Genomic DNA, 22557 nt, shown 5'->3' with positions numbered 1-22557 from the left:
AAAAGTAAAAAGTAAAAAATAAAAATCATATTTTTAGATAGGTAATTTTCTTATCTTTCCAATGGTATAAAAAACATGTAAATCCGAGTTACTACGAGTAAGTTATGAAGGTTTGAAACAACAAGTAAATAAATAAAAAGTTAAGTGTAAATATTTTACCTCAAGGATAATTTGCTTATAGATCAAGGGTTTGAGCCTCACCAAGGCTCACATGTAGTATATAAGGGTGTCTAAAAAGGCCTTGAGGCCTTAGTCTTATCTTCCTACCTATACCCAAGGTGCTACAACCCATATGGGACTTGTACACCTTCCTTCCTACAAGGACCTGACTAACTGCTGGTCCTTCTATTTTCTACTAATAAAACTCATTTTATTTGTATTTTTGACTTCACCATAGTATTCAAAAACACCAAATTAGCTTGGAAACTTGGTATGACCTTCAAATCTTACTTCTTTTCTTCAGAATGGCTTCCAAAGTGATAAAACTCATTTTTACCAAGATCTTAAATATTGCTCTAAAAATTCCTAAAAAAATATAAATAGATTCTAAATAAAATTTGGAAAATCTTATAATATTTTTATAATGATAATATCCATGGAAGGCTAAATTTTTCTATCTTGGTGATTTTTGATAATAATAAAAATCAATTTAAATCTACTATAAATCCTTTTTTTTTTTATTATTATACCAATAATTAAAATGACATGAGGTTCTTTCTCATGCTTCTTCTACCTACTAAAATTTATAGTTTTTATAAGTATTACATATAGATAGAAGACCAATATAAATATTGGTCTTAATAAATAATTCTTATTATTCAATAATAAATAAAAATACTAAATCAACATAGATAATTGCCTCTAAGACTTACTAAGAATCTATTTCTACCACTAATATTCTAATTTTCTATTTCTCTAAGGATTTCTATACTAATTACTATATATTATAATTTAAAGTATTCTAAATGCATATTTTTATTCTAAAATAGTAAGTGAGTCAATTTAATGACTCACATGGTGGTAAGCTAAATTGATGCATTGTAAGCCTCAACTCTTTCAATCGCTCTTGCATTTGTGCCATTGCATTCTTCATTTCAATAAACTCTGCCATAATAATATTCAAAAAAATATCTTATACTTTTTAAGACAAGTAGAAAAAAAGGACTTGAGAATAAAGAAAATATTAAGAACAATATCAGTTTAGAAGAGGGTAATCCGTAACTTCTAATAGGCTTATGTCTTATCAAGAAAAAGAGGTAATCTACTCTTAATCAAGACAAGACAAAGCTCTCACATTGTAAGTGTACTCTTGTTAATCTATTAAGGATATGAATTAAAAAATGATGCATAATCCAATGAAATCTATGTCAAAGAAAAAGTGACAAAATAGAAATAAAGAAGCACATATATTAAAAAAAAACTGGAATGACTTATTGCCAAATGATAAGAAAACTTGAGACTCTTGAAACTTGACTAAAAGCAAGAAAAGAATTGAAAAGAGTAAAGAGGGCTTCGTTCTTGTCTCTATATATACTATCTAACTAAGAGCTACATGGCGATATTCTATAGGATGTCCAATATATATTGACTTTGTAGGACACATACCTTAAATTACAAAGCAAGGTTTTCTATGTGTGGGCCACATAATTAGCTTGGACTTCAAGTTAACAATATATGTAGCACATGGCCAACTTGTTCACCACATTTCTAATCCAAAAAGTCAATTATAGACACCTATAAAGTCAAAGTAGTGTCTATAAAGCTTCTAAGAAGCTACTATAGAAGATATTATAAAATTGACTTACTTTTACCTACTTCTATTTATTTCTAACTATTTATATAAGTAATTACTGACTTATATGTATATGTTTGTGATATCTACCTATTTACCACAAACATGTATAAAATCAAAGCAATATCTATAAAGCTTGTCTAGAAAATATTATGAAATAAATTTATTTTTATATATTTTTATTTATTCATATAAATTTTTTTATAATATATATATATATCATCCTCTTTTTTATGAACAAGTTCTACAAAGAACAATCATCATATGTTGAAAAAATCTAAGATGTAGCAAATTATATTTGCTACATACTCTAATCTTTGTTCTCTTCAAAGATGGTGGTAGGTCTTCTTAGCCATTGATAGTGTCTTATACTATATCAAGAAGACCACCTTAGTATTTGATTATTATTAAAGCTTTCAAAACTCTTTTCAAATAAAATATTTGAAACACTCTTAAGAGTCATTTTTACCTTTAATAAAATCATCAAACATTGGAAGTCTCTTCCAAAGTCATGATATCAAATATATTGTATCTTGTCATCTATTCAAAAGAAGACATGTCATTTTTGAGGATTTTCATCTTGATCATGTTATCTTAAAGATTGAGATAAAGAATTTCTTATTTGATAAGTCAACAAGTAATAGTTTTTGAATTAAATCTATTGGTTTTGATTCTCCTCTTCTTAAATTCACAAATACATAGAATTGATAAATAAGAGTAGAAAATAGAATCCTATCTTTACTAGATCTTATTTCTTTTAAAGTAAAGATTTTTTATTTTTTATCTTGATTTTGATAAATGTTATTGATGAAAAGCCTCAACCTTCTTTATTGTATTTGTAAGATTTTTTTCTAGCTCCCATATGTATTTACTTATATGATATCCATGCCAATGAACAATACATTTTAATCTATTTTGATACCACCTTAAACCTAGGACTTCTTCTACCTCAAATTCTAGATTATTATCTATTTATATGAAAGAGGTGGTATTGATCTTTTTTCCAAGATATATGCTATTTTATATGGCTGAAAAAAAGATATGTAGAATATAAAATGAATCTTCATAGACTTCAATAGATGTAATGAATAAGTAACCATATTGACTTATTTATAAATAAAAAAGATCTTAGCCAACAATGGTCCAATTTTTCATAAGGATGAATAGTCTTAATATTGTGGCAAAATAATCATATCTTATCATCCACATTGAATTTTGATTGTTCTTTGTAATAGGTATTTACATTAATCTTTTGTCATTCTTGAGTTTTCTTTAACTGTGCCTTCATTGTTATATGTAGCTTTGACAAATAATTTACTAAACCTTCTATCATAGGATTATCAACTTTTGAAAAGTCAAAAATATGAAATTATGGATGATAACCATAATTGGCAAAAAAAGATATTTATTGAATAGAAGAATGTATCAAATTATTGTACATAAATTTTAGTAATGGAAAAATAGTTATTCAATCATCTTGATGAAAATTAATGGTATATCTTAAATATTGGTTCAGAACTTGATTCATCCATTTCATTTGCTTATCACTTTGAGGATGAAAAAATAAAAAAATCTTTATACCTACTTTTAAAATCTTAAAGAGAATTCTCCAAAATCTTGATATAAATTGAATCTCCCTATCTGATATAATATTTTTGGGCAATTATTATAGATACATATATTTATTCTAATAAATATATATATGATTAAATAGAAATAGATTAAAATAAATTAATTTCATAATATCTTTTAGAAAAGCTTCATAGAAGCTTTATAGACACATTTTTGACTTTAAACTTATTTATAATTAATTGACAGGTTAGAAACTTAGTCAACAAGTTAACTATATACTATATGTATTGAAAGCTTATAAAATAAGCTAATTATGTAGCTTATGTATGAAAAACTTGCCTTGCAAGTTAAGATATATGTCTTACAAAGTTAATACGTGTTAGAGGTCCTACAGAACATTGCCATATAGCTTTTATTTTCATAGTATATATAGAAGAATGAGTGAAGCCTTCTTCATTCTTTTCAATGCCTTTTTAATCTTTAGTCTTATTTCAAGTCTTTCTAGTCTTCTTGTCTTCGGCAATAGCCATTTTAGTTCAAAATATTACCATCTTAGAGTAATTTTTTAACTTTTTGAGTGATACAATAGTGTATTGAGGCTTTCATTCTTCAATATTTATGTCCTTCATAGTTTCACAAGAGTCCTAACTTATTATTTTTGTCTTATTTTAAAAGTGTGTAGATTATCCTATTTCTATTATTTTATTTTAGAGGTTATAAACTACCCTCTTTTAAACCAATAGTTTAGTTTTTTAACACTGATTTTTTTTTTAAAGAGAATGAATTATCCTTCTTTGTAGAAATTTTTATTGGATATTAGAGGTTGTGGATTACCTTCTTTTAATTTAATTTTTTGAATTTTTTTGAATTGTATATAAAAAAAAAGATTATGGATGCCATTCTTAGTAGAAGTGAGAATAGATTTATAATTATTAGATATCTCCACAAACTTATCAATTTTCTAAGAATAGAAATCTTATACATTATTAACATAAATTATAAATGTACTATTCTTATATATATGGAATAAATTATCACAAACATACATTTAATATAATTATTATTTAAATAATATAAATTGATAGAAATAATTAAAAATAAATTAATTTCATAATATCTTCTAAAAAAGCTTCTTAGAAGCTTTATAGATGCTATTTTGACTTTGTATGTGTTTATAATTGATTGATAGGTTAGAAATTTGGTCAATAAGTTAATCATGTGCCATACTTATTGGTAGCTTGCAGAAAAAGCTAACTATGTGGCATCCATATAGACAAATTTTCCTTGCAAGTTAAGATATGTAATATACAAAGTCAATACATTTTAGAGATCCTATAGAATGTTGCAATATAACTTTTAGATAGATAAAATATATAAAGGCAATAGTAAAGCTTTTTTCACTCTTGTCAATTCCTTATTTGAAACTATACTAGAAGCAAGTAAAGAATTGACAACTAACAATTGAACTTCAATCCTAAAACTATCCAATTCTAAAATCATAAATTAAGTTTATTAAAATAATATTTTTTGATTCTACATTATTATGGTTTTTATCTTTTTTTGAATGATATGATCTAATATTAAAAAAATTGGAAGCTTTCTCAGCAAAGTTTTGATTTATATTTAAAAAATATGATATATTTTATATTATAATAAATAAGATATATATTTTATAAAAAAAAATTAATTTATAATATTATATACTTTAAAATTTAGATAACTTGTAAGTGATATCAAGTGAGATGATATTGTACTTATTAGTCAATTTTTTTATGAATTATAATATAAAATAAAGAAATTAGTGCTCAATTTAATTAATCTTCAAACATTGAGTCAAGCAATTGATTTTGTTGTAAAGTGTGATAATTCACTTTTTTAATTTTGGTCTAAGAATCTTATAAGTAGGCTTTAATATTAAGTACAATTCAATGGTAATACCAACGTCTACTCAATATATACCTTTCAAAGTAGAAAATATGCAAATTGATGTAATACATTTTAAATTTCTTATTAAGCAAGAAAAGACTCATCGTTGTCAAAAAAGATTATATTTATATTATTGAAGAAAGCAAAGTTAGAAGCTACAACACTTAGCATTAATAAGGTTGCACATAAAATGAAGCATCAAATAAGATGACTCTGACTTTCAACACTCTTTATTTATAGCTACAATTTACATTGATTATAGGTGAACTTAATCATTTTCATCCTTCTTTCTTATATCCAACTAAATCCTAAATTCCTCTTATATTACCTATTATCTTAAAATAATAGCTGCCACTATAGTAACATCTTTTAATCTTTTGTTATCTTTTGACTGTTAGCAATTTACTATAATTTAACTCTATTTGGTGGTAACTATGTAAGATCTTGCTGATCTTTAATACTCCCTCTTTGCTAATTGTTAAAAGGCTTTTAAGGCTAATGCCTCTATTAACTCGTGGTGTCTATCTTTTATTAATGCTTTTGTAAGCACATCAGCAAGCATGTCTTTTGTAGCATAATACTTCATGCTAATTATTCCATCTTCAATTTTCTCTCATATAAAATGATATTAAACATCAATGTGCTTGGTTCTTGAATGGTACTTTGGATTTTTAGTAAATACAAGACATCCTTGATTATCACACATTATTGAAATTACTTCCAATTGTATTAGTTCAATGTCTTCTAAGAGTTGTCATATCTAACATGCTTCTATTATACAATGACTTACTGCCATATATTCAGCTTCCATGGTTGATCTTGCAATAGTAGGTTATCTCTTGTAATTCCATAAAATGACTCTCACTCTAATAAAGAATACATATCTCGCTAAAGAATCTTCTATCATTTGCATCTTCAGTCAAATCCGCATGATATTATCCTTGTAAATCAATGTTATTACCACCAAGGCACAATTTAAAGTACCTTTCAAGTACATCAATATTTTTTTTTACCATTGCTCAATGCAAAGGTCCTACCTTAAACATGTATTTGCTCAAAACATTGACACTAAATGCAAGATTTGCTCTTATAGCCACCATTGCATACATAAGTGAGCCTACTACTGCCTTATGTGGAATACTTTGCATCTCACCTTCAACTTCTGCATACTCTTCATCCGTGAGCTTCATCAACTTCAAGTTGACCTCCAAAGGTATTCCAATAGGCTTGCACTCCTCCATGTTGAATTGTTGCAACATTTCTTCAATGTACTTAGTTTGGTTCATTGTAATGGTCTTATTGCTATGATCTCTTATAAACTCCACTCCTAAGAAATAGTAGAGCTCTTCCAATCACTCATCTCATATTTTATTTCTAATATGGCTTTTATTCATTCCATCTTTTCCATATTGTTAGCAAAGATGATCAAATTATTAACATAGAGATTTACAATCAACAAGAATTCTTTAAATTGCATCACATATAGTGAATTATCAACTTTATTCCTTACAAATCTCTTTTTGAAAAAAAATGTGTCAATACATTGGTATCATGCTCTTGATGATTGTTTCAATCTATACAAGGATTTCTTCAACTTATATATAAGGTGTTTTTTTTTTATTGTATAAATCCTTGAGGTTAATCTATATAGATGTTTTTTTACAATTCTCTATTCAAAAAGGCCGTCTTCACCTCTATTTGGTGCATTTCCAAATCTATTGCTACCTCAATTGCCACAATCGTCCTAATAGTAGTGAATTTGACAACAGATGCATAAGTCTCATTGAAGTCAATTCAAACAACTTATGAGTATCATTTGATAATTAATCTTATATTGTGCCTCACCATTATATCCATTGCATCTTTTTTAGTCTTGAATTCTCACTTACAAGTAATATTAAATTGATCTGCTAAAAGAGGTGCCAATTCCCATATACCATTGTTCATAAGAGTTTGGTATTCTTTTTTCATAGCCTTTTCCTACTTCATTACATCTTGAGACTTTATAGCATCATACAAAGACAAAAAATCAACAAAAATAACAACATTTGCATGTCTTTTACTTACTTGAAGAAAGATGTGGTTCTTCCACCATTCGCCATAAGGTCTTTTTTCTCTCAAAGGATATCTTCTTTTATTTGAAGAAGATTTAGCTTGTTGTACTCCAAGCTCTATTCAAAGCTTCTTCTCTCTTAAAGCTTGTCTTTTTTTACTTAAAAGTTGATACTCTTCATCATCATCATCATCATAATAATCTTCAATATCTTCATTGCTAGTCTTTAGAATTTGTAAGGCCTTCTTTTTCATTCTCTTTGCTTCTTTATCTTCATTCATATCTTTATCATCTTCAATTTCTTAATCTTCATTTTTTATTGATAGAACTAGAAATGTGTCCACAAACACATCATTACTCTTACTTGGATACATCTCAAAGTACTCATAAGAATTTTTATGCTCTAAAAATTCAACATCATGACTTTCGATGATCTTTTTGGTATCCAAACATATTAGCCTATATGCCTTGGTATATTCACAATATTCTAAGAAAATATACTTTGTACCTTTTGCATCAAGTTTGGACCTTATACAATCTAGTATCTTTATATATGGAATGCACTCAAAGGTCTTCATATATAAAATGCAAGGTTGTCTTCCACTCCAAGCTTCTTGTGGTGTTATTGATGCAAGAGCATTTGTTGGACATCTATTCCTTATATATATTGTATTCACCATAGTTTTTGCCAAAAATTTATAATCAAGCTTTTGAGCATGAAGCATGCTTCTTGCCATCTCAAAATGGTTTGATTTGCCCTTTTAGCAATATCATTTTATTGTGAAGTATATAGAATTATTTTTTGTCTAGCAATTCCTTCATTTTTCAAATAAATGTCAAATTGCTTAGACATGTACTCTCCTCCATTATCTATATATAGTATCTTAATATTGCACTCACTTTATTTTTCAACAAGTATTTTAAATTTTTTAAACTTCCAAAAGCATTCACTCTTTGCTTTAAGAATATAAATCTAAATTTTTCTTAAAAAATCATCAATAAAAATAAAGAAATACCTTACTCCTCCACTACTTTTATTCTTCATAGGTCCACACATATCAAAATAGATAACCTCTAATAACTTTGTAGCATGTGTTGCTATACTACTTGGAAATGAGATCCTTTATTATTTGCCTTGTATGCATCCTTCAAATGCAAGTTGTATTATATTTTGGCTTGTTTTGTTAAGATTTAAGCCACTTACTATAGATTTAAGCTTTGCCATGTTCTTTAAGTTCAAATGACTAAGGTGATAATGCCATATATTTAACTTGGCTTGGTTTGATGTAAATTCAATAAATATAGCTACTTCCACTTCCTTGACCTTTTTATACTTGAAGTAGAACAAATTCTCCTCTCTAGAGCATTTGGCAACCATATTTCTACATAATATTTTTACAAAACATCTATTCTTGTTGAATTGAACCATAAAAACTTCTTTTATAAGTTTATTCACCAAAAGTAGATTTTGTTTCATCTTGAGCACATAGAGGACGTTTTTGAATTTGATCTTATTAGATTGTCTATTTATAACAACATCTATTATAATAAAACCATTTTCAATGGCTTCATATGTGCCACTATCCACTAAAATCATATTTGATATTGAAATAGCCTCATAAGTATCAAATGAATACTGATAAGGTGTCACATATTTAGAACAACCTGAATCTACAATCCATCTTGACATGGCAGCCATAGAAGTCTCGTTTGTTGTTGTGAATGTATAATCTTGTCTTCCAAATTTATTTGATATACTATTTGCATTGTCTTTTTTCATCTTTTTTCCTTTATAGCAATTTCAAGCAAAATGTCTTATTTTTCCACAAATGAAGCAAGTTTTGATTTTAACTCATTGGTTTGAATAACTACCCTTGTCATGCCATAAGTATAATACTGAATCTTTACTTTGATATATATATTTTTTTTAATTACTTTTGTCAAGGATATACACATGTAAACTAATAATTACTTATATGATTTAGATAATAGTAGATAAAAGTAGATCAATTCTATGATATCTTCTATAATAGCTTTTTAGAAGCTTCATAGATGCTACTTTGGCTTTATAAGTGTCTTTAATTGATTTTTTGGATTAGAAACGTGATCAACAAATTGGCCATGTTCCATACATACTAATAGCTTGAAGAACAAGCTAACTATATGGCCCACATATAGAAAACTTGCCTTGTAAGCTAAGACATGTGTCTTGCAAAGTCAACATATATTAGAGGTCCTATAGAACATTGCTACATAATTCCTAATTAGAAATTATATATAGAGGCAAGAATAAAGCGCTCTTCACTCTTGTCAATTCCTTTCTTGCTTTTACTCTAGTTTTAAGAGTCTCAAGTTTTCTAATCTTTTGGCAATAAGCCATTCCAGTTTCTTTTTAATATATGTACTTCCTTATTTCTATTTTTTCACTTTTTCTTTGATTTGGATTTCATTGGTTTATGTAACATCTTTCAATTCATGTCCTTAACAGATTGATAAGAGTATACTTATAATATCAAAGCTTTGTCTTATTTTCATTAAGAGAGGATTACTCTTTTTTTATGATAAGACATAAGCATATTAGAAGTTACGAATTAACCTCTTCTAAACTGATATTCCTCTTAGTATTTTCTTTGTCCTCAAGTCCTTTTTTTTTACTTGTCTTGAATAGTATTAGATATTTTTAAGAGTATTATTATAGTAGAACTTGTTGAAATGAAGAGTGCAATGATACAAATGTAAGAGTAATTGAGAGAATTGATGTTTGTGATGCATCAACTTAGCTTATCACCACAATGATCAACAAGAATGGCAGGAAGTGAGGATATAGAGATGATTAGAGCTACTTCAACATCTACACCAAATCATATCTTTCCACCCACAATGGAATATCTTTCAAAAGTTAAAAAACTAAGAAATTTGATGGTACACAATCCAAATTTTGAGGATTTAACAATCAAGTACAACTTGTGATTGAACTTCAACCTCAAAGCTATCCAATTCCAAGATCATAAGTTAGATTTATTGATACACTCCTTTTAGATTCAGCACTATCATAATTTTTATTTTTTTTTGAACAATGACATCCATGTTTGATTCTTTGGAGGCATTTTTGGGATAATTTCGGTCCATGTATGAAAAACAGGATGTAACTCATGTTGCAACCAATAAGATCTGTATTTTGTAATAAGACAATTGACATGTAGCATTATATGCTTGATAATTTTGACATCTTATAACTGATACTAAGTAAGATGATACTGCACTTATTAGTCAATTTTTCTATGGATTATAATATGAAGTAAAGAAATTGATGCTCAACTTATCTAATCATCAAACATTGAGTCAAGCAATTGACTTTGTTGTATAGTGCGACAATTGACTTTTTGAATTTTGATCTCAGAGTTGTATAAATGAGCCTCAATATTACTATAATTTGATGGCAACATCAACATCTCCTCAATACATACATTCAGAAGTAGAAGATATGCAAATTGATGTGGTATATTTTAAACTTTTTATTGAGCAAGAAAAGACTCGTCGCCATCGAAAAGGATTGTGCTTATATTATGGAGAACCTAAACACACTGCTCAACATTATCCAAAGAAGTAACAAAACTACAAAATAAAGAGTAAAACTATCAAAGAAGACATTGTGTCAAAAAATGAATTTGTCCAGTTACAATAGGGACCATGCAACTGGAATCTTGTACAACTTCTAATGAAGGTCCTATCCTCTCTTCAAAATCCTCTCCTTATTTTATAATAGATGTGCATTTAAGACCTAATTATTATAAAACCTCCACCTTAATAGATTCAGGAGTCTCAGCTTACTTTTTAGACATAGAATTTGTTAAAAGTCATAAAATATTGTTAGTACAAAAAACTAAATCTATTCATGTAGAAGTAATAGATGGTCATCTATTATCTTCTCGAGATATTATTCATGAAACACTTTCTATAGATGTAGCAATAAATAGTTATAATAATTGCATAATCTTTAATATAATTAGATTTCTCTTTAATCTAATTATTTTAGGTTTATCATGGTTAGAAAAGTATAATCCTTGTATAGATTAGATTTTTCATACTCTTGACTTTTCTAAAAGTATAACTAGGAGTGAAATTAATTTAGTAGAAAGTCATAAGTTTAACATAATAAAACTTGTATTTGTAAGTGCGAGAGCTTTCTTGCATGCTGCAAAAGAAGGATCACCTTGTGGCATTTATGATACACCTATTTTTAATAATGCAAAGACTTCAAGTAGCATTTCAAGCCAATATTAAGAATTTCAAGTTATATTTGAGAAGAAAAATGTGGATACTCTTCCAAAACATCGTCCCTATGACTACTTAATTGACCTTCAAGATGGAGCATAACCGCCATTTGGACCAATCCATAATTTATCACAAAATGAATTAGCTCAATTCAAGGAATATATTAAAGAAAATCTAGCCAAGAATTTCATACATCATTCCAAATCACTAACAAGAACTCGAATCTTATTCGTAAAGAAGAAAGATAGATCATTGCAGATGTGTGTTGATTATCGAGGAGTCAACAAGATCACCATCAAAAATAGGTATCCTCTACTTTTAAAATCTAAATTTATTGATCAATTGAATCAAGCTAAGATCTATATAAAAATAGATATATAGGGAGCATACAATCTAATACATATTTAAGAAAGAGATGAATAAAAGACTACATTTTGAACTAGGTATAGTCATTTTGAATTCAATGTCATGCCTTTTGGACTTTAAAATACAGTGACAACTTTTCAACATCTAATAAATAATATTTTTTGAGAGTTTTTGGATGATTTTATTGTCTGTTATGTAGACTACATCTTGATCTATTCTAAACATATAAATGAACATGGACTTCATGTTCATTGTATGTTACAAAAGTTAAGAGATACAGGACTCTATGCCAAGATAGAAAAGTGTGTATTCTATACTATTCAAGTCAATTTCTTAGGATATATATCATTTCAAATGATGGACTTGTGACGGATTCTAAGAAAGTTTAAACTATTATAGATTTGAAGATTAAAAAAATGATAAGAGATATTTAGTGCTTTTTTGGCTTTGCCAATTATTATCAAATCTTCATCAAAGACTTCTCTCAAGTTGCAACTCTACTTACACATTTGACTTACAAAGATGAACTCAAGTGGAGCAAAGAAATTAAAGCATCCTTTGAAGCTTTGAAGTTAGCCTTTATTTCTACACCAATCTTGTATTACATTGACTTTTCTAAGGTATTTTTTATGGAAACAGATGCATCAAACTTTTCTTTGGGTGTTCTATTATTACAAATGGGAACAGATGATAAACTTCATCAAGTAGCTTTTTATTCCAAATATTTTTCAGTACCCTAGATTATCTATGAAATCTACAACAAAGAGCTTCTTACAAATGTGGATTCATTTCAAGAATGGTGTCATTATTTAGAAGGCACTTCAAATCCAATCATTGTATATATGGACTATAAGAATCTCAAGTATTTTATGTCTACATGTATTTTAAATTATCACCAAGTCCATTGAAGTATGTCTTTATCAAGATTTGATTTCAAGATTACATATTGACCTGAAAAACAACAAGATTTATCAAATGCCCTTTATAAATGTTCTTATCTTAAACCAAAAGAAGAAGATGCATTTTTTGATCAACAAAGAATGATTTTTTTAATACCAGAGCATTTTCATTATCAAATAATAAAATCAACATTGATTGTTGATTCAACCTTTATGTAAAAAATCCAATCAAGTATGTCTTCTAATCCTCTTATTTACAATATCAAAAATCTTTCTTCTAAGTCATAAGATACTTCTAAGTTTGAGTTCAAAAATAATCTACTCTATTTCAAAGGTCGATTATATGTTCCAAAAGAAGAAGTACAATTATGTGTTCTTTAAACATGTGACGACTTTCTAGCAGTAGGAGATTTTAGATACAATAAGACTTTGGAGCTTATATCGAAAGATATTTGGTGGCAACAAATATAGAAGGGTGTGAAAGACTTTCTTCAGTCATGCCACATTTGTTCAAGATCAAAAACTCCTTGTCATCAACATTATAAACTTTAACCATTATCTATTCGAAAACAACCATGATCTACTATTTCTATGGGTTTCATTATGGATCTTTTAATCTCAAGTTCTTGTGACTCTATATTCGTGATAGTAGATCGTTTTACTAAAATGGCACATTTTATACTATATAAAAAATCTATCACATATGAAGAAATAACTAAACTCTTTCTTGACAATATCTATCACTATCATGGATTATCCAAGGATATCATATCCGATACAAAAACTCAATTTATATCAAGATTTTGGCAGATTTTTTTTAAAATTCTAAAAGTGGAAATAAGACTATCTTCGGCATTCCATCTTCAAACTGATGGACAAACAGAGCGTATTAATTAAGTTTTGGAACAGTATTTAAAATGTACCATTAACTACCAATAAGATGATTGGACAACTCTTTTTCCATTGGTTGACTTTATGTATAATAATATAATACATTCTTCTACAAAAAAAATACTTTTTTTTATCAATTATGGTTATCATCCATGACTTGATACTTTTGACTTTTCAAAAGCTAATAATCCTATAATGAAAGATTTAGAAAATCGTTTATCAGAGCTATATGCAATAATGAAGGCACAATTAAAAGAAGTTCAAGAATAACAAAAGATTAATATAAATGTCTATCAAAAGGAACAACTATTATTCCACATGGGTGACAAGGTATGGTTACTTCATTGCAATATCAAGACTACTTGTCTTTGTGACAATTTGGACTATCGTAGGCTTCGACCATTTCCTATTTCTGCACAAATCAATCCAATTGTATATCGTTTACACCTATCGGAGTCAATAAAAATTCATCCAATATTCTACATGTTTCTTTTTGAACCATACAAGATAGTTGTCATACCAAAAAGAAGCCAAGTGCCACCTCTTCCTATAGAAGTAGACAATAATGAAGAATTTGAAATAGAAGAAATCTTAGACTCAAGGCAATGCCAAAATAAGTTAGAATATCTTGTTCATTGGCATGGATATAATATTAGTGAATGCTTGTAGGAGCCAACAAAGAATCTTATAAATGCAAAAAAGAAGGTGGAGGCTTTTCACTGATGACATCCATCAAAATCAAGATAAAGACCTTCTTTATAAAAAAAATAAGATTTAGACAAGATAACATTCTATTTTCAATCCTTGTTTGTAGCTTCTTTGTATTTGTAACACTAAGGAGATTGAGAGCCATCAACTAGTGGATATGACTGAAGAACCTTTGTTTGTTGACCTATCGGATGAGACATTGTAATTATCACAACCTTTAAGACAATACAATCAAAATGAAGATCTTCAAGAACAGCATATTTTTCTTAGAATAGATGGCAAAATATAACGCATTTGGTATCATGACCTTGAAAGAGACTTCTGATGTTTGGTAATTTTATTAGAGGTGGGAACAACTCCTGACGGTGTTCCAAATATTTTATTTGAAGGAAGTTATGAAGGCTTCAACAATGATCAAATAATAAGGTGGTCTTTTTGCCACCTTGTTATTTGATCATGGGATACTATCAATGGTTGAGAGGGCCTATCAGCCATCTTTAAAAAAAACAAAAATCTTAATATTTGGCAAATATAATTTGTTGCATCATAGATTTTCTCAACATATAAAGACTGCTCCTCATGGAACTCATCCATAGAAGAGGGGATAATATCATAGATATATACATGTAAATCAGTAATTACCTATATAAATAGATAGAAATAAGTAGAAATAGATAAAAATAAGTCAATTCTATAATATCTTCTACAATAACTTCTTAGAAGCTTCATAAATACTACTTTGACTTTATAGGTGTCTATAATTGAATTTTTGGATTAGAAACGTAGTCAATAAGTTTGCTATGTACCACATATGTTGTTAGCTTGAAGACCAAGCTAACTATGTGGCCCACACATAGAAAAACTTACCTTGTAATTCAAGGCATGTATCTTGCAAAGTCAATACATACTAGAGACAAGAATGAAGCCCTCTTCAATCTTATCAACTCCTTTCTTATTTCTAGTCCAGTTTCATGAGTCTCAAGTTTTCTTGTCTTTTGGCAATAAGCCATTCTAGTTTCTTTTTACTATATGTACTTCCTTGTTTTTATTTTTTTATTTTTTCTTTGATATAGATTTCATTGATTTATGCATCATTTTCCAGTTCATGTCCTTGATAATAGGTTAAAAACTTGGTCAATAAGTTAGTCACATGTTACATGTGTTGATAGCTTGTAGAACAAAGTAACTACGTAGTGCATATATAAAAAACTTACTTTGTACATTAAAACATGTATTTGATAAAATCAACATGTGTTAGAGATTATATAGAACATTGCCATATAGATCCTAATTAGGTAGTATTTATAGAAAAAAGAGTCAAGCCTTCTTTACTTTTGTCAATACCTTTCTAGTCTTTAGTCTTATTTCAAGACTTTTTAGTCTTTTTATCTTTGGAAATAACCATTCTTATTTAATGTTTATTATCATCTTTAAATTATTTCTTAGTCTTTTTGAATGTTACAAGAGTGTATTGACCAGTTAGTTCTTTGAGGTTTATAACTTAGACAGAGAGACATTTTACTATATATTCTCTTTGTATGCAACCTTACTAATGCTATATGTTGTGACTTCAAAGTTCATTTTTTTTAATAACTATTATTTTAAATAGATGCATATAAATATTTTCTAGTATATTTATAATTTCTTTCGTCTGTTTTAAATATTTGTACATGCTAATGTTATTAATTTTTTTATGCTAAAGAACTTTCCTATTAAATTTATTTTATATATATTTTTATCAAATTTATATCTAAATTTTGGATTCCAATAAGCATAACGGTCTTGAAAGCTTTTTATAGTTTGAAGTGTTGTATGCTACATATTATTATTGAAGGTACTTTATGCTTGCTCCTTCCTCTTTTTTTCTATTATTGATAATAGTAGTGGTAGTAATGGCAAAATTATGCACTATCAAAATATTTTATCTTTGTTAAAGTTATTCTTCATTCTAAAAGCCCACATGCCATAATTTTCTATGCCCATAAGGTGATATATTTCAAAAAGAAGCTAGTCCTTCAAACTATATATATATATATATATATATATATATATATATTAAATATTGGATTTGAAGCCTTCATACAAAGGAGATGACTCTATATTGTATAAGAGGTTGTATTTCTATCCTATCTTGTATTACTTGTGGCTTTTGAATTGAAGTTTGACATAACTAATCATAAAAAATAAGAAGTTGATACTTCAGCTATTTATAGTCTTATAGAGTCATTTTTGCTCTAATACCATGTTGAATCCTTTGGACCAACTAAGTAGAGGGAATAAGACTAATTTGATTTATAAATAAAATGGCTAATAATAAGTATCCTAGTGTGAACCAAGAGTGCTACTAATGAGCGGCTAGGGACTGGATTTTTATATTGTGGAAATGTGGATTAATAAAGATGAACAAAGAGGATGATTAGAGCAATTGCTAATATATATATATATATATATATACATAAATTAAAAGAAACAAATCTATACAACAATAAAAATTCCCAACTATTGATTGACTTTTGTAAACCAACTATGATCCTCAACCTCAAATTTATGCGGAGAGTGGTACCATGGATGATGATCATCGATTCACTTTCATCAACCAACCAATAGCGCTACTGGGAGAGAGGCGATGGATGGATGGTCCTATCCAATGCGATGTGGATGAGAATAGAGGGATTCGAGATTCGTCGTTCATCGACGCGCGACGTGCGAGCCCGCGCCGCGCGAGCGAACGAGCGAGCGGGCAGGAGCGGAGGCGCGGCGGATGAAGGCAGGCAGGCAGGCAGGCAGGCAGGGCGGGGTGGAGTGGGGTGGGATGCGATGAGATGCGATGGGGCGTGAAGAAGAAGGCAGGGGGATGGAGGGAGGATTGGGATGGAGCGTGGTAGGGTGGATGTACCCGAGCAGAGCCGGCAAAGGACATTCGTGCGGGTGCGCAGGGGTTGTGGCTCCCAGGTGAATAATCCCGGCACGGCCGAAACGGACGGCGCGGGGGGAGGCGGGTATGAATTCGTAGCCGCGCGGGTAGCGTCCTCACTGCGCACACGGAGATAGTGGGTGGGTGGGTGGGCGGAACCCAGTGCGGATTGGTTTTCCCTCTCGCTCCAGATCTGGTGGAAACACCATCCTACGCCGAATTTCGAGTTCCGAGTTGGCGCGAGGTCATCGTGGGGGGCTTTGGAGTTGTGCAGATGGGAGGATGCATGTGTTGCTCCCTCCGTCTCCTCCCCAGAGACGAGGCTTCTCGGGTTTTGCTGACGCTAGTTTCGTAGAGGAGGCCCTTGAATCAGGGAGTCGCCTTGGGCTATGAGGGTTGTGGTGCAAGAGCGAATTGATGGATTTCGTGATGCTTTGTCAACAACCATGAAGAGAGGTCCGTGCTTTAGGGGATTTTCTGAACGATGATGGGTTGTGGTGCTAGTCCAGAGTGGGTCACGAATCTTGTGGTTTGATCTTTGCCAGTGGTCGATGGACTTGGTAGCTCAGGATCTTTGTTGTCTGTGGAAGTTTATTCGTGGTTAATGAACCTTGCGCAGCCGCTTGCGATGAGTGCCTCAGTCAGTGCATTTCAGCTTCAATCGTTTCTTGTCCTGGAGTTTTGCCCCACATGAGGTTTAGGATCCATCATGCTTTCTTGAATTCTGCTGGTGTTGTGAGGTTTTGCTGCTAACTCGGGAGGACGAGTTTGCGGTGGCACAGATTTGGACAAGTGATCTCTCGATATGAACTTGCTGCCTATGGGATTTTTGGTGGATAGAAATAGGGCACAATCTGACGGAAGGTCTGTCGAGACTATTCCTGATGGTGACTGGAAGTTCCGAGTCAATTGTGAAGCATGTTATAAGATTTAGAGAAATCCTGGACGTTCAAGATAATATAGAGAATATATTCGTCTATGGTTACTGTGAACGGAGAGAAGTATTGTTCTTTACTAAACTTGGGATCTGATAGCCAGGAATGGCATCTTCCTCGAGTTCTCCGTGCGCCGCATGCAAGTTCCTGAGGAGGAAATGCACTTCGGAATGTGTGTTTGCGCCCTACTTCCCACCCGACCAGCCTCACAAGTTTGCCAATGTCCACAAGATATTTGGAGCTAGTAATATCACAAAGCTCCTGAACGAACTCCCCATGCACCAAAGGGAGGATGCGGTGAATTCTCTTGCATATGAAGCGGACGCGCGTGTGAAAGATCCTGTCTACGGGTGCGTGGGCGCTATATCAGTCTTGCAGAGGCAAGTGGCGCAACTGCAGAATGAACTAGCTATTGCGCATTCAGACTTAGCGAGGTATGCAAGCGCAGGAATGGTTGTTCCATCCGTGGGCCAGGGGGGAGCGTCATCATCTTTAGGAGTAGGAATGAATCTTTCCCGAGGACAGCCGAACCGTGAACAAATGCTCACGAGGGAGCAGTTGATGGACCTTGCCAGAGATCCTTCACATTTGTCTAGAGAGCATCTCATGGAACTGGCTAGAGGTGGAGGAGGATCTTATGAAACCCTTCAAGCCCTTGGTCTTTCTGGAGCCCTAGGACCACTCGGACCATTTCCATCTAATCCTAGACCGGGAGGGGAGAGCGGAAACAGGAGCGGAGGTGAAGGCGGGAATGGAGGTGGGGGTGGCCGTGGCGGTGGGGGTGGAGGTGGAGCTAGCGGCAGCAACACTGGAGGACAAGTGACCTCGCCATGATGGCTATGAATGGGTATAATACTCACGCTTTCATTAAACACTTGATGGCTGATTATTCTACTTCAGACGTTTGAGCATCTCAGATATGTGAAGACGGTCATAGAGATGTCAATCCCTAAATCACCTCACTCTACCCAAGCTTTGAAGTAACAAGCATTCGCATTTGGATGCAGGGTGCTGTGCTGAGAGTGTTTTGAAATGAGTAGAAGCATTAGCCGAGTGTTCCGGGCGAGGGGTTTTGATGTTCCGATGCTCTGGAAGATTCAGAAGGACGTAGCTCAGAGATAAACCGCTCGCGACGAACTTGAGAGCATGCAGTTTTGACGGTGTCGAGTCTTATGGATTTCCTTCAGGGTCTAATAAGGTCTCTTATCCTGTTTGCGCCAAGGTCTGACGAATTCGTTCAGGGGGGTTTGGATATCCCATAGTGGTAAACATTGAGACCTGCCGTATTTAGGAAGTGCTGTTCGAGAACTGCTTTTGAGTAGGTGCAGGTCCATGCTCTCATGCTGAAGGAGCAGCCGCTTCTGATGCCTAGGTGGTTTGCATGCAGTATCCAAGGCTTTTCCAATGTGGCTGGGTTTGCCCTGGTTTGCGAGTATAGAATGTCCTTGATCACATTTAATTCGTGCCTGGAGTGCGCTGATCTCTTAGACACTCAATCCTCGGCACATACCAAAGATAGAGGCTGTTTATACCAGTCAACGAGTTTGAAAACTGTACTGGCTAGCTCGATCTTAAGCAAGATGCTACTCTCTGGACCGGACGGCTCAATTACTCTTCATTAAAAAAGCATCGAATAGCTCGTCGATAATCTCGTTTGCAGGTCATGTAGGGTCGGTTCTTCATCCCTAAAATGTGTATTTGAGTTGGTTCGCTTCGTTGTATTCAGCGAGTCGATGATGGGTGTGGGGATCGAAGTTCCAGTTCGGCTTTTTTCACGTAGTAATTGGAAAAAGGTAGTGTACCGCGATACCAATCGCAGTGTCACTACAAGTTCATTCCCGTGTAATTTTGATACTTGCACTTTCTGGATTGGAGTTTTGTCATGTAGTGAAAAGTGTTCCGATGTTCTTTGGGCCAGTGATCATCAGGGTTCTATCGGACTCATTCAAATGGTGTCCTGATAACTTGTTTCTGAACTTTACGCTTCATAGTGTCTTCCTACACACGTCAATAACCAATCTATATTCCTTTTTCATTTCGCATTGTGACTGGGTTGCTTCCCAAAGGACATATTTATGAGGGTGACATCAGTTTGTGATTCTTTAGCGGGTTAAAGTAGCTCATCTTTGATATTGGACCGAATAAAACGTTCTTGAATCTGGAGTTCCTGGCGATTGCTATCTCAACACTCGGCCGCGGCCGTTTTCTTGATGTGGCGTTTCGAGGAGGTCATCAGTGGTGCATTCCGCGCTTTGATCAGTCAAGGTGTGAATCTAAACCTTCGTCAAGGGCCCCACATAGTTCAGTGGTGATTGCTGTTAAGAACATTTCACTACTCTGGATCAGTGTTTTCCGGATGTACGTGCAGGTACCCTTTTAGTCAAGCATGACAACATAGAGTCTATTAATTTCTGATAAACACCTTTTTGAAATCGTGTCACCTGTCTAGAACTGTCAGCTTGAACTACAGCAGTTTAGTGCGGGTACCTGACTCTTGGAAGGGAAACAGTTGAACATTAAGGTACCAGATATGGAGTTGACCTCCGAGCTGCACTTTGGGTGTGGTCATATTCGGCTTACTATTAAGTTGGCTGAATTCACCGTCGTTTTAACACCGCATGGATGATTGAAGGTTAGTCTCAGATGTCAAACTGAACTGATGTAATCTGTCAAAGTTATCGATACATTGGTTACTACTTATGGAGTTCTGTCTCCAGGTTCTTCGAATGCTCCTGTTTCTCCAGGTATTTGTGTAATTACAAGAGACTTGCGCCTTTCCTATAATTAAGCCACTTGGGTCTTCTGGAGTCGCTTTGTTTTCACGACGATAGACTTAGTGAAGCTCATTCAAAACCTTGTCACAGTGATGCTGACGATACACCTTTCCACAACCTAAAGACAATTTTAGTAGCTTGTTGCCTACCAACGCTCAACATCTTTGATAAAGTATATTTGAAGATGCTACTCTCATTAAGTTTTCCACCTATTATTTCATAAATTTGTATGATAGGACAGTGCATTTGAATCTCAGCAGTTCACAACTTTATTTGAATGCCAGTTGACCAATACACTTATTGTTGCGTTCAACTAGGAGCTGAGGTGAATTCTAGACCAGCGTAGCTCAAATTTCACTCATCCTGTTGGTATTAAAGTTGGTATCAGATCAAGGATGTAGATCTGCAGTGCGCGTAAAAAACTATGTGACTAGCTTTTCCAAAAATAGCGATTAAAATATACCAACCTCTTTCCCCGAACGTTTTGATCTAGGGGTTGAATTAAATTCACTGACACTTCAATGAAAACGTCTTCGTCAAGGATGGAACGAGAGCTTCTGGATGGAGATCCTGCAATGCTTAACCAACTTTGCTAATTTCAGTCTATGCGATGTTTATTTCAATGCATCGTATTGCGATATGCCTAATAACCCACCCCAACATCAAAGTCCTGTGAGAATGAAGGGTTTAGTGCTCATCGCTCTATGCAACTGCAAAAGATCTATGGATCTCCAACCGCTCAAGCTCGGACTATTTTCGACACAATCTCGTGGGAACGATGTCTTCGGTTTTCGCAGATGTGGCTTTTATTGGTTTCCCTTGAACCCTGATGCGTGGAGCGATTAGTGTTTGTCAAGATGAGGCGATTACTTTGTTCTGCGTGGAGCTTATTGTTTTTCATAGGTAACCACTATGTTTTGCCTCTAACTTCTAGAAGAATTCCTAATTTATCCTTCAGGTGTCCTGTTTGAAGTTCATACTTGAACCATGAATTTTTTTGACAACGCATGGTATTGCGCGCACTCAACCTTCGAGAACTCTTGAAATGTGCACCTGACTGATCTTGATTTATAAAGCCGGTGGTACTGTAAGCTTGCATTTCTACTTAAAATAATCTAGAGTAAAATTACTGCGGCACAATGCAGGTGTAGAGTAAAAAGTAAGACGATAACAAGAGACCTGGTAAAGGCGGAGATGGTAAAATGCCCTCTGTGTTATGTTGCTGTCATGGATGCTGTAAGTTCTGTTGTTGCTTACTGTGGTTACAGTTTCAACCAGATCGCATGAATGTTCACATCATCATCATCTAAGTGCTTGTAGAGGTGCGTTTCTTGTTGTGATTCTATTTTAATTTTAGTAGTTACCCATCCTAACGAAACTTTGTACGTACCAGCGGCTACGCTTCAATCACCTCATAATATTTCTATTTTGTTAGATTGGTACCGATTTCAA

General features: G+C 32.4%; 1 protein-coding gene across 4 annotated transcripts; it reads left to right on the top strand.

Annotated features, from left to right (window-relative positions):
* The first annotated feature begins 17560 nt into the window (after positions 1–17560).
* On the top strand, positions 17561–20366 carry LOC112272638 (protein ASYMMETRIC LEAVES 2). 4 transcript variants are annotated; one of them, XM_024500603.3, is made up of 4 exons: positions 17561–17852; positions 18179–18260; positions 18435–19178; positions 19339–20366. In XM_024500603.3, exon 3 carries the CDS (start codon positions 18437–18439, stop codon positions 19163–19165), a length of 729 nt encoding a protein of 242 aa, XP_024356371.1. In that variant the 5' UTR covers positions 17561–17852; positions 18179–18260; positions 18435–18436; the 3' UTR covers positions 19166–19178; positions 19339–20366. The 4 variants fall into 4 exon arrangements, with proteins under 4 accessions (XP_024356371.1, XP_024356367.1, XP_024356369.1 ...); XM_024500599.3 differs by lacking the exon at positions 18179–18260; XM_024500601.3 differs by having other exon boundaries at positions 18179–19178.
* The last annotated feature ends 2191 nt before the right edge of the window (positions 20367–22557 follow it).

Source organism: Physcomitrium patens, chromosome 19 (genome assembly GCF_059467195.1).
Source record: "Physcomitrium patens ecotype Gransden chromosome 19, ASM5946719v1, whole genome shotgun sequence".
Lineage (NCBI taxonomy): Eukaryota > Viridiplantae > Streptophyta > Bryopsida > Funariales > Funariaceae > Physcomitrium > Physcomitrium patens.
Note: the sequence above shows the minus strand (reverse complement) of the source record. Positions and strands in the feature narration are given on the sequence as shown.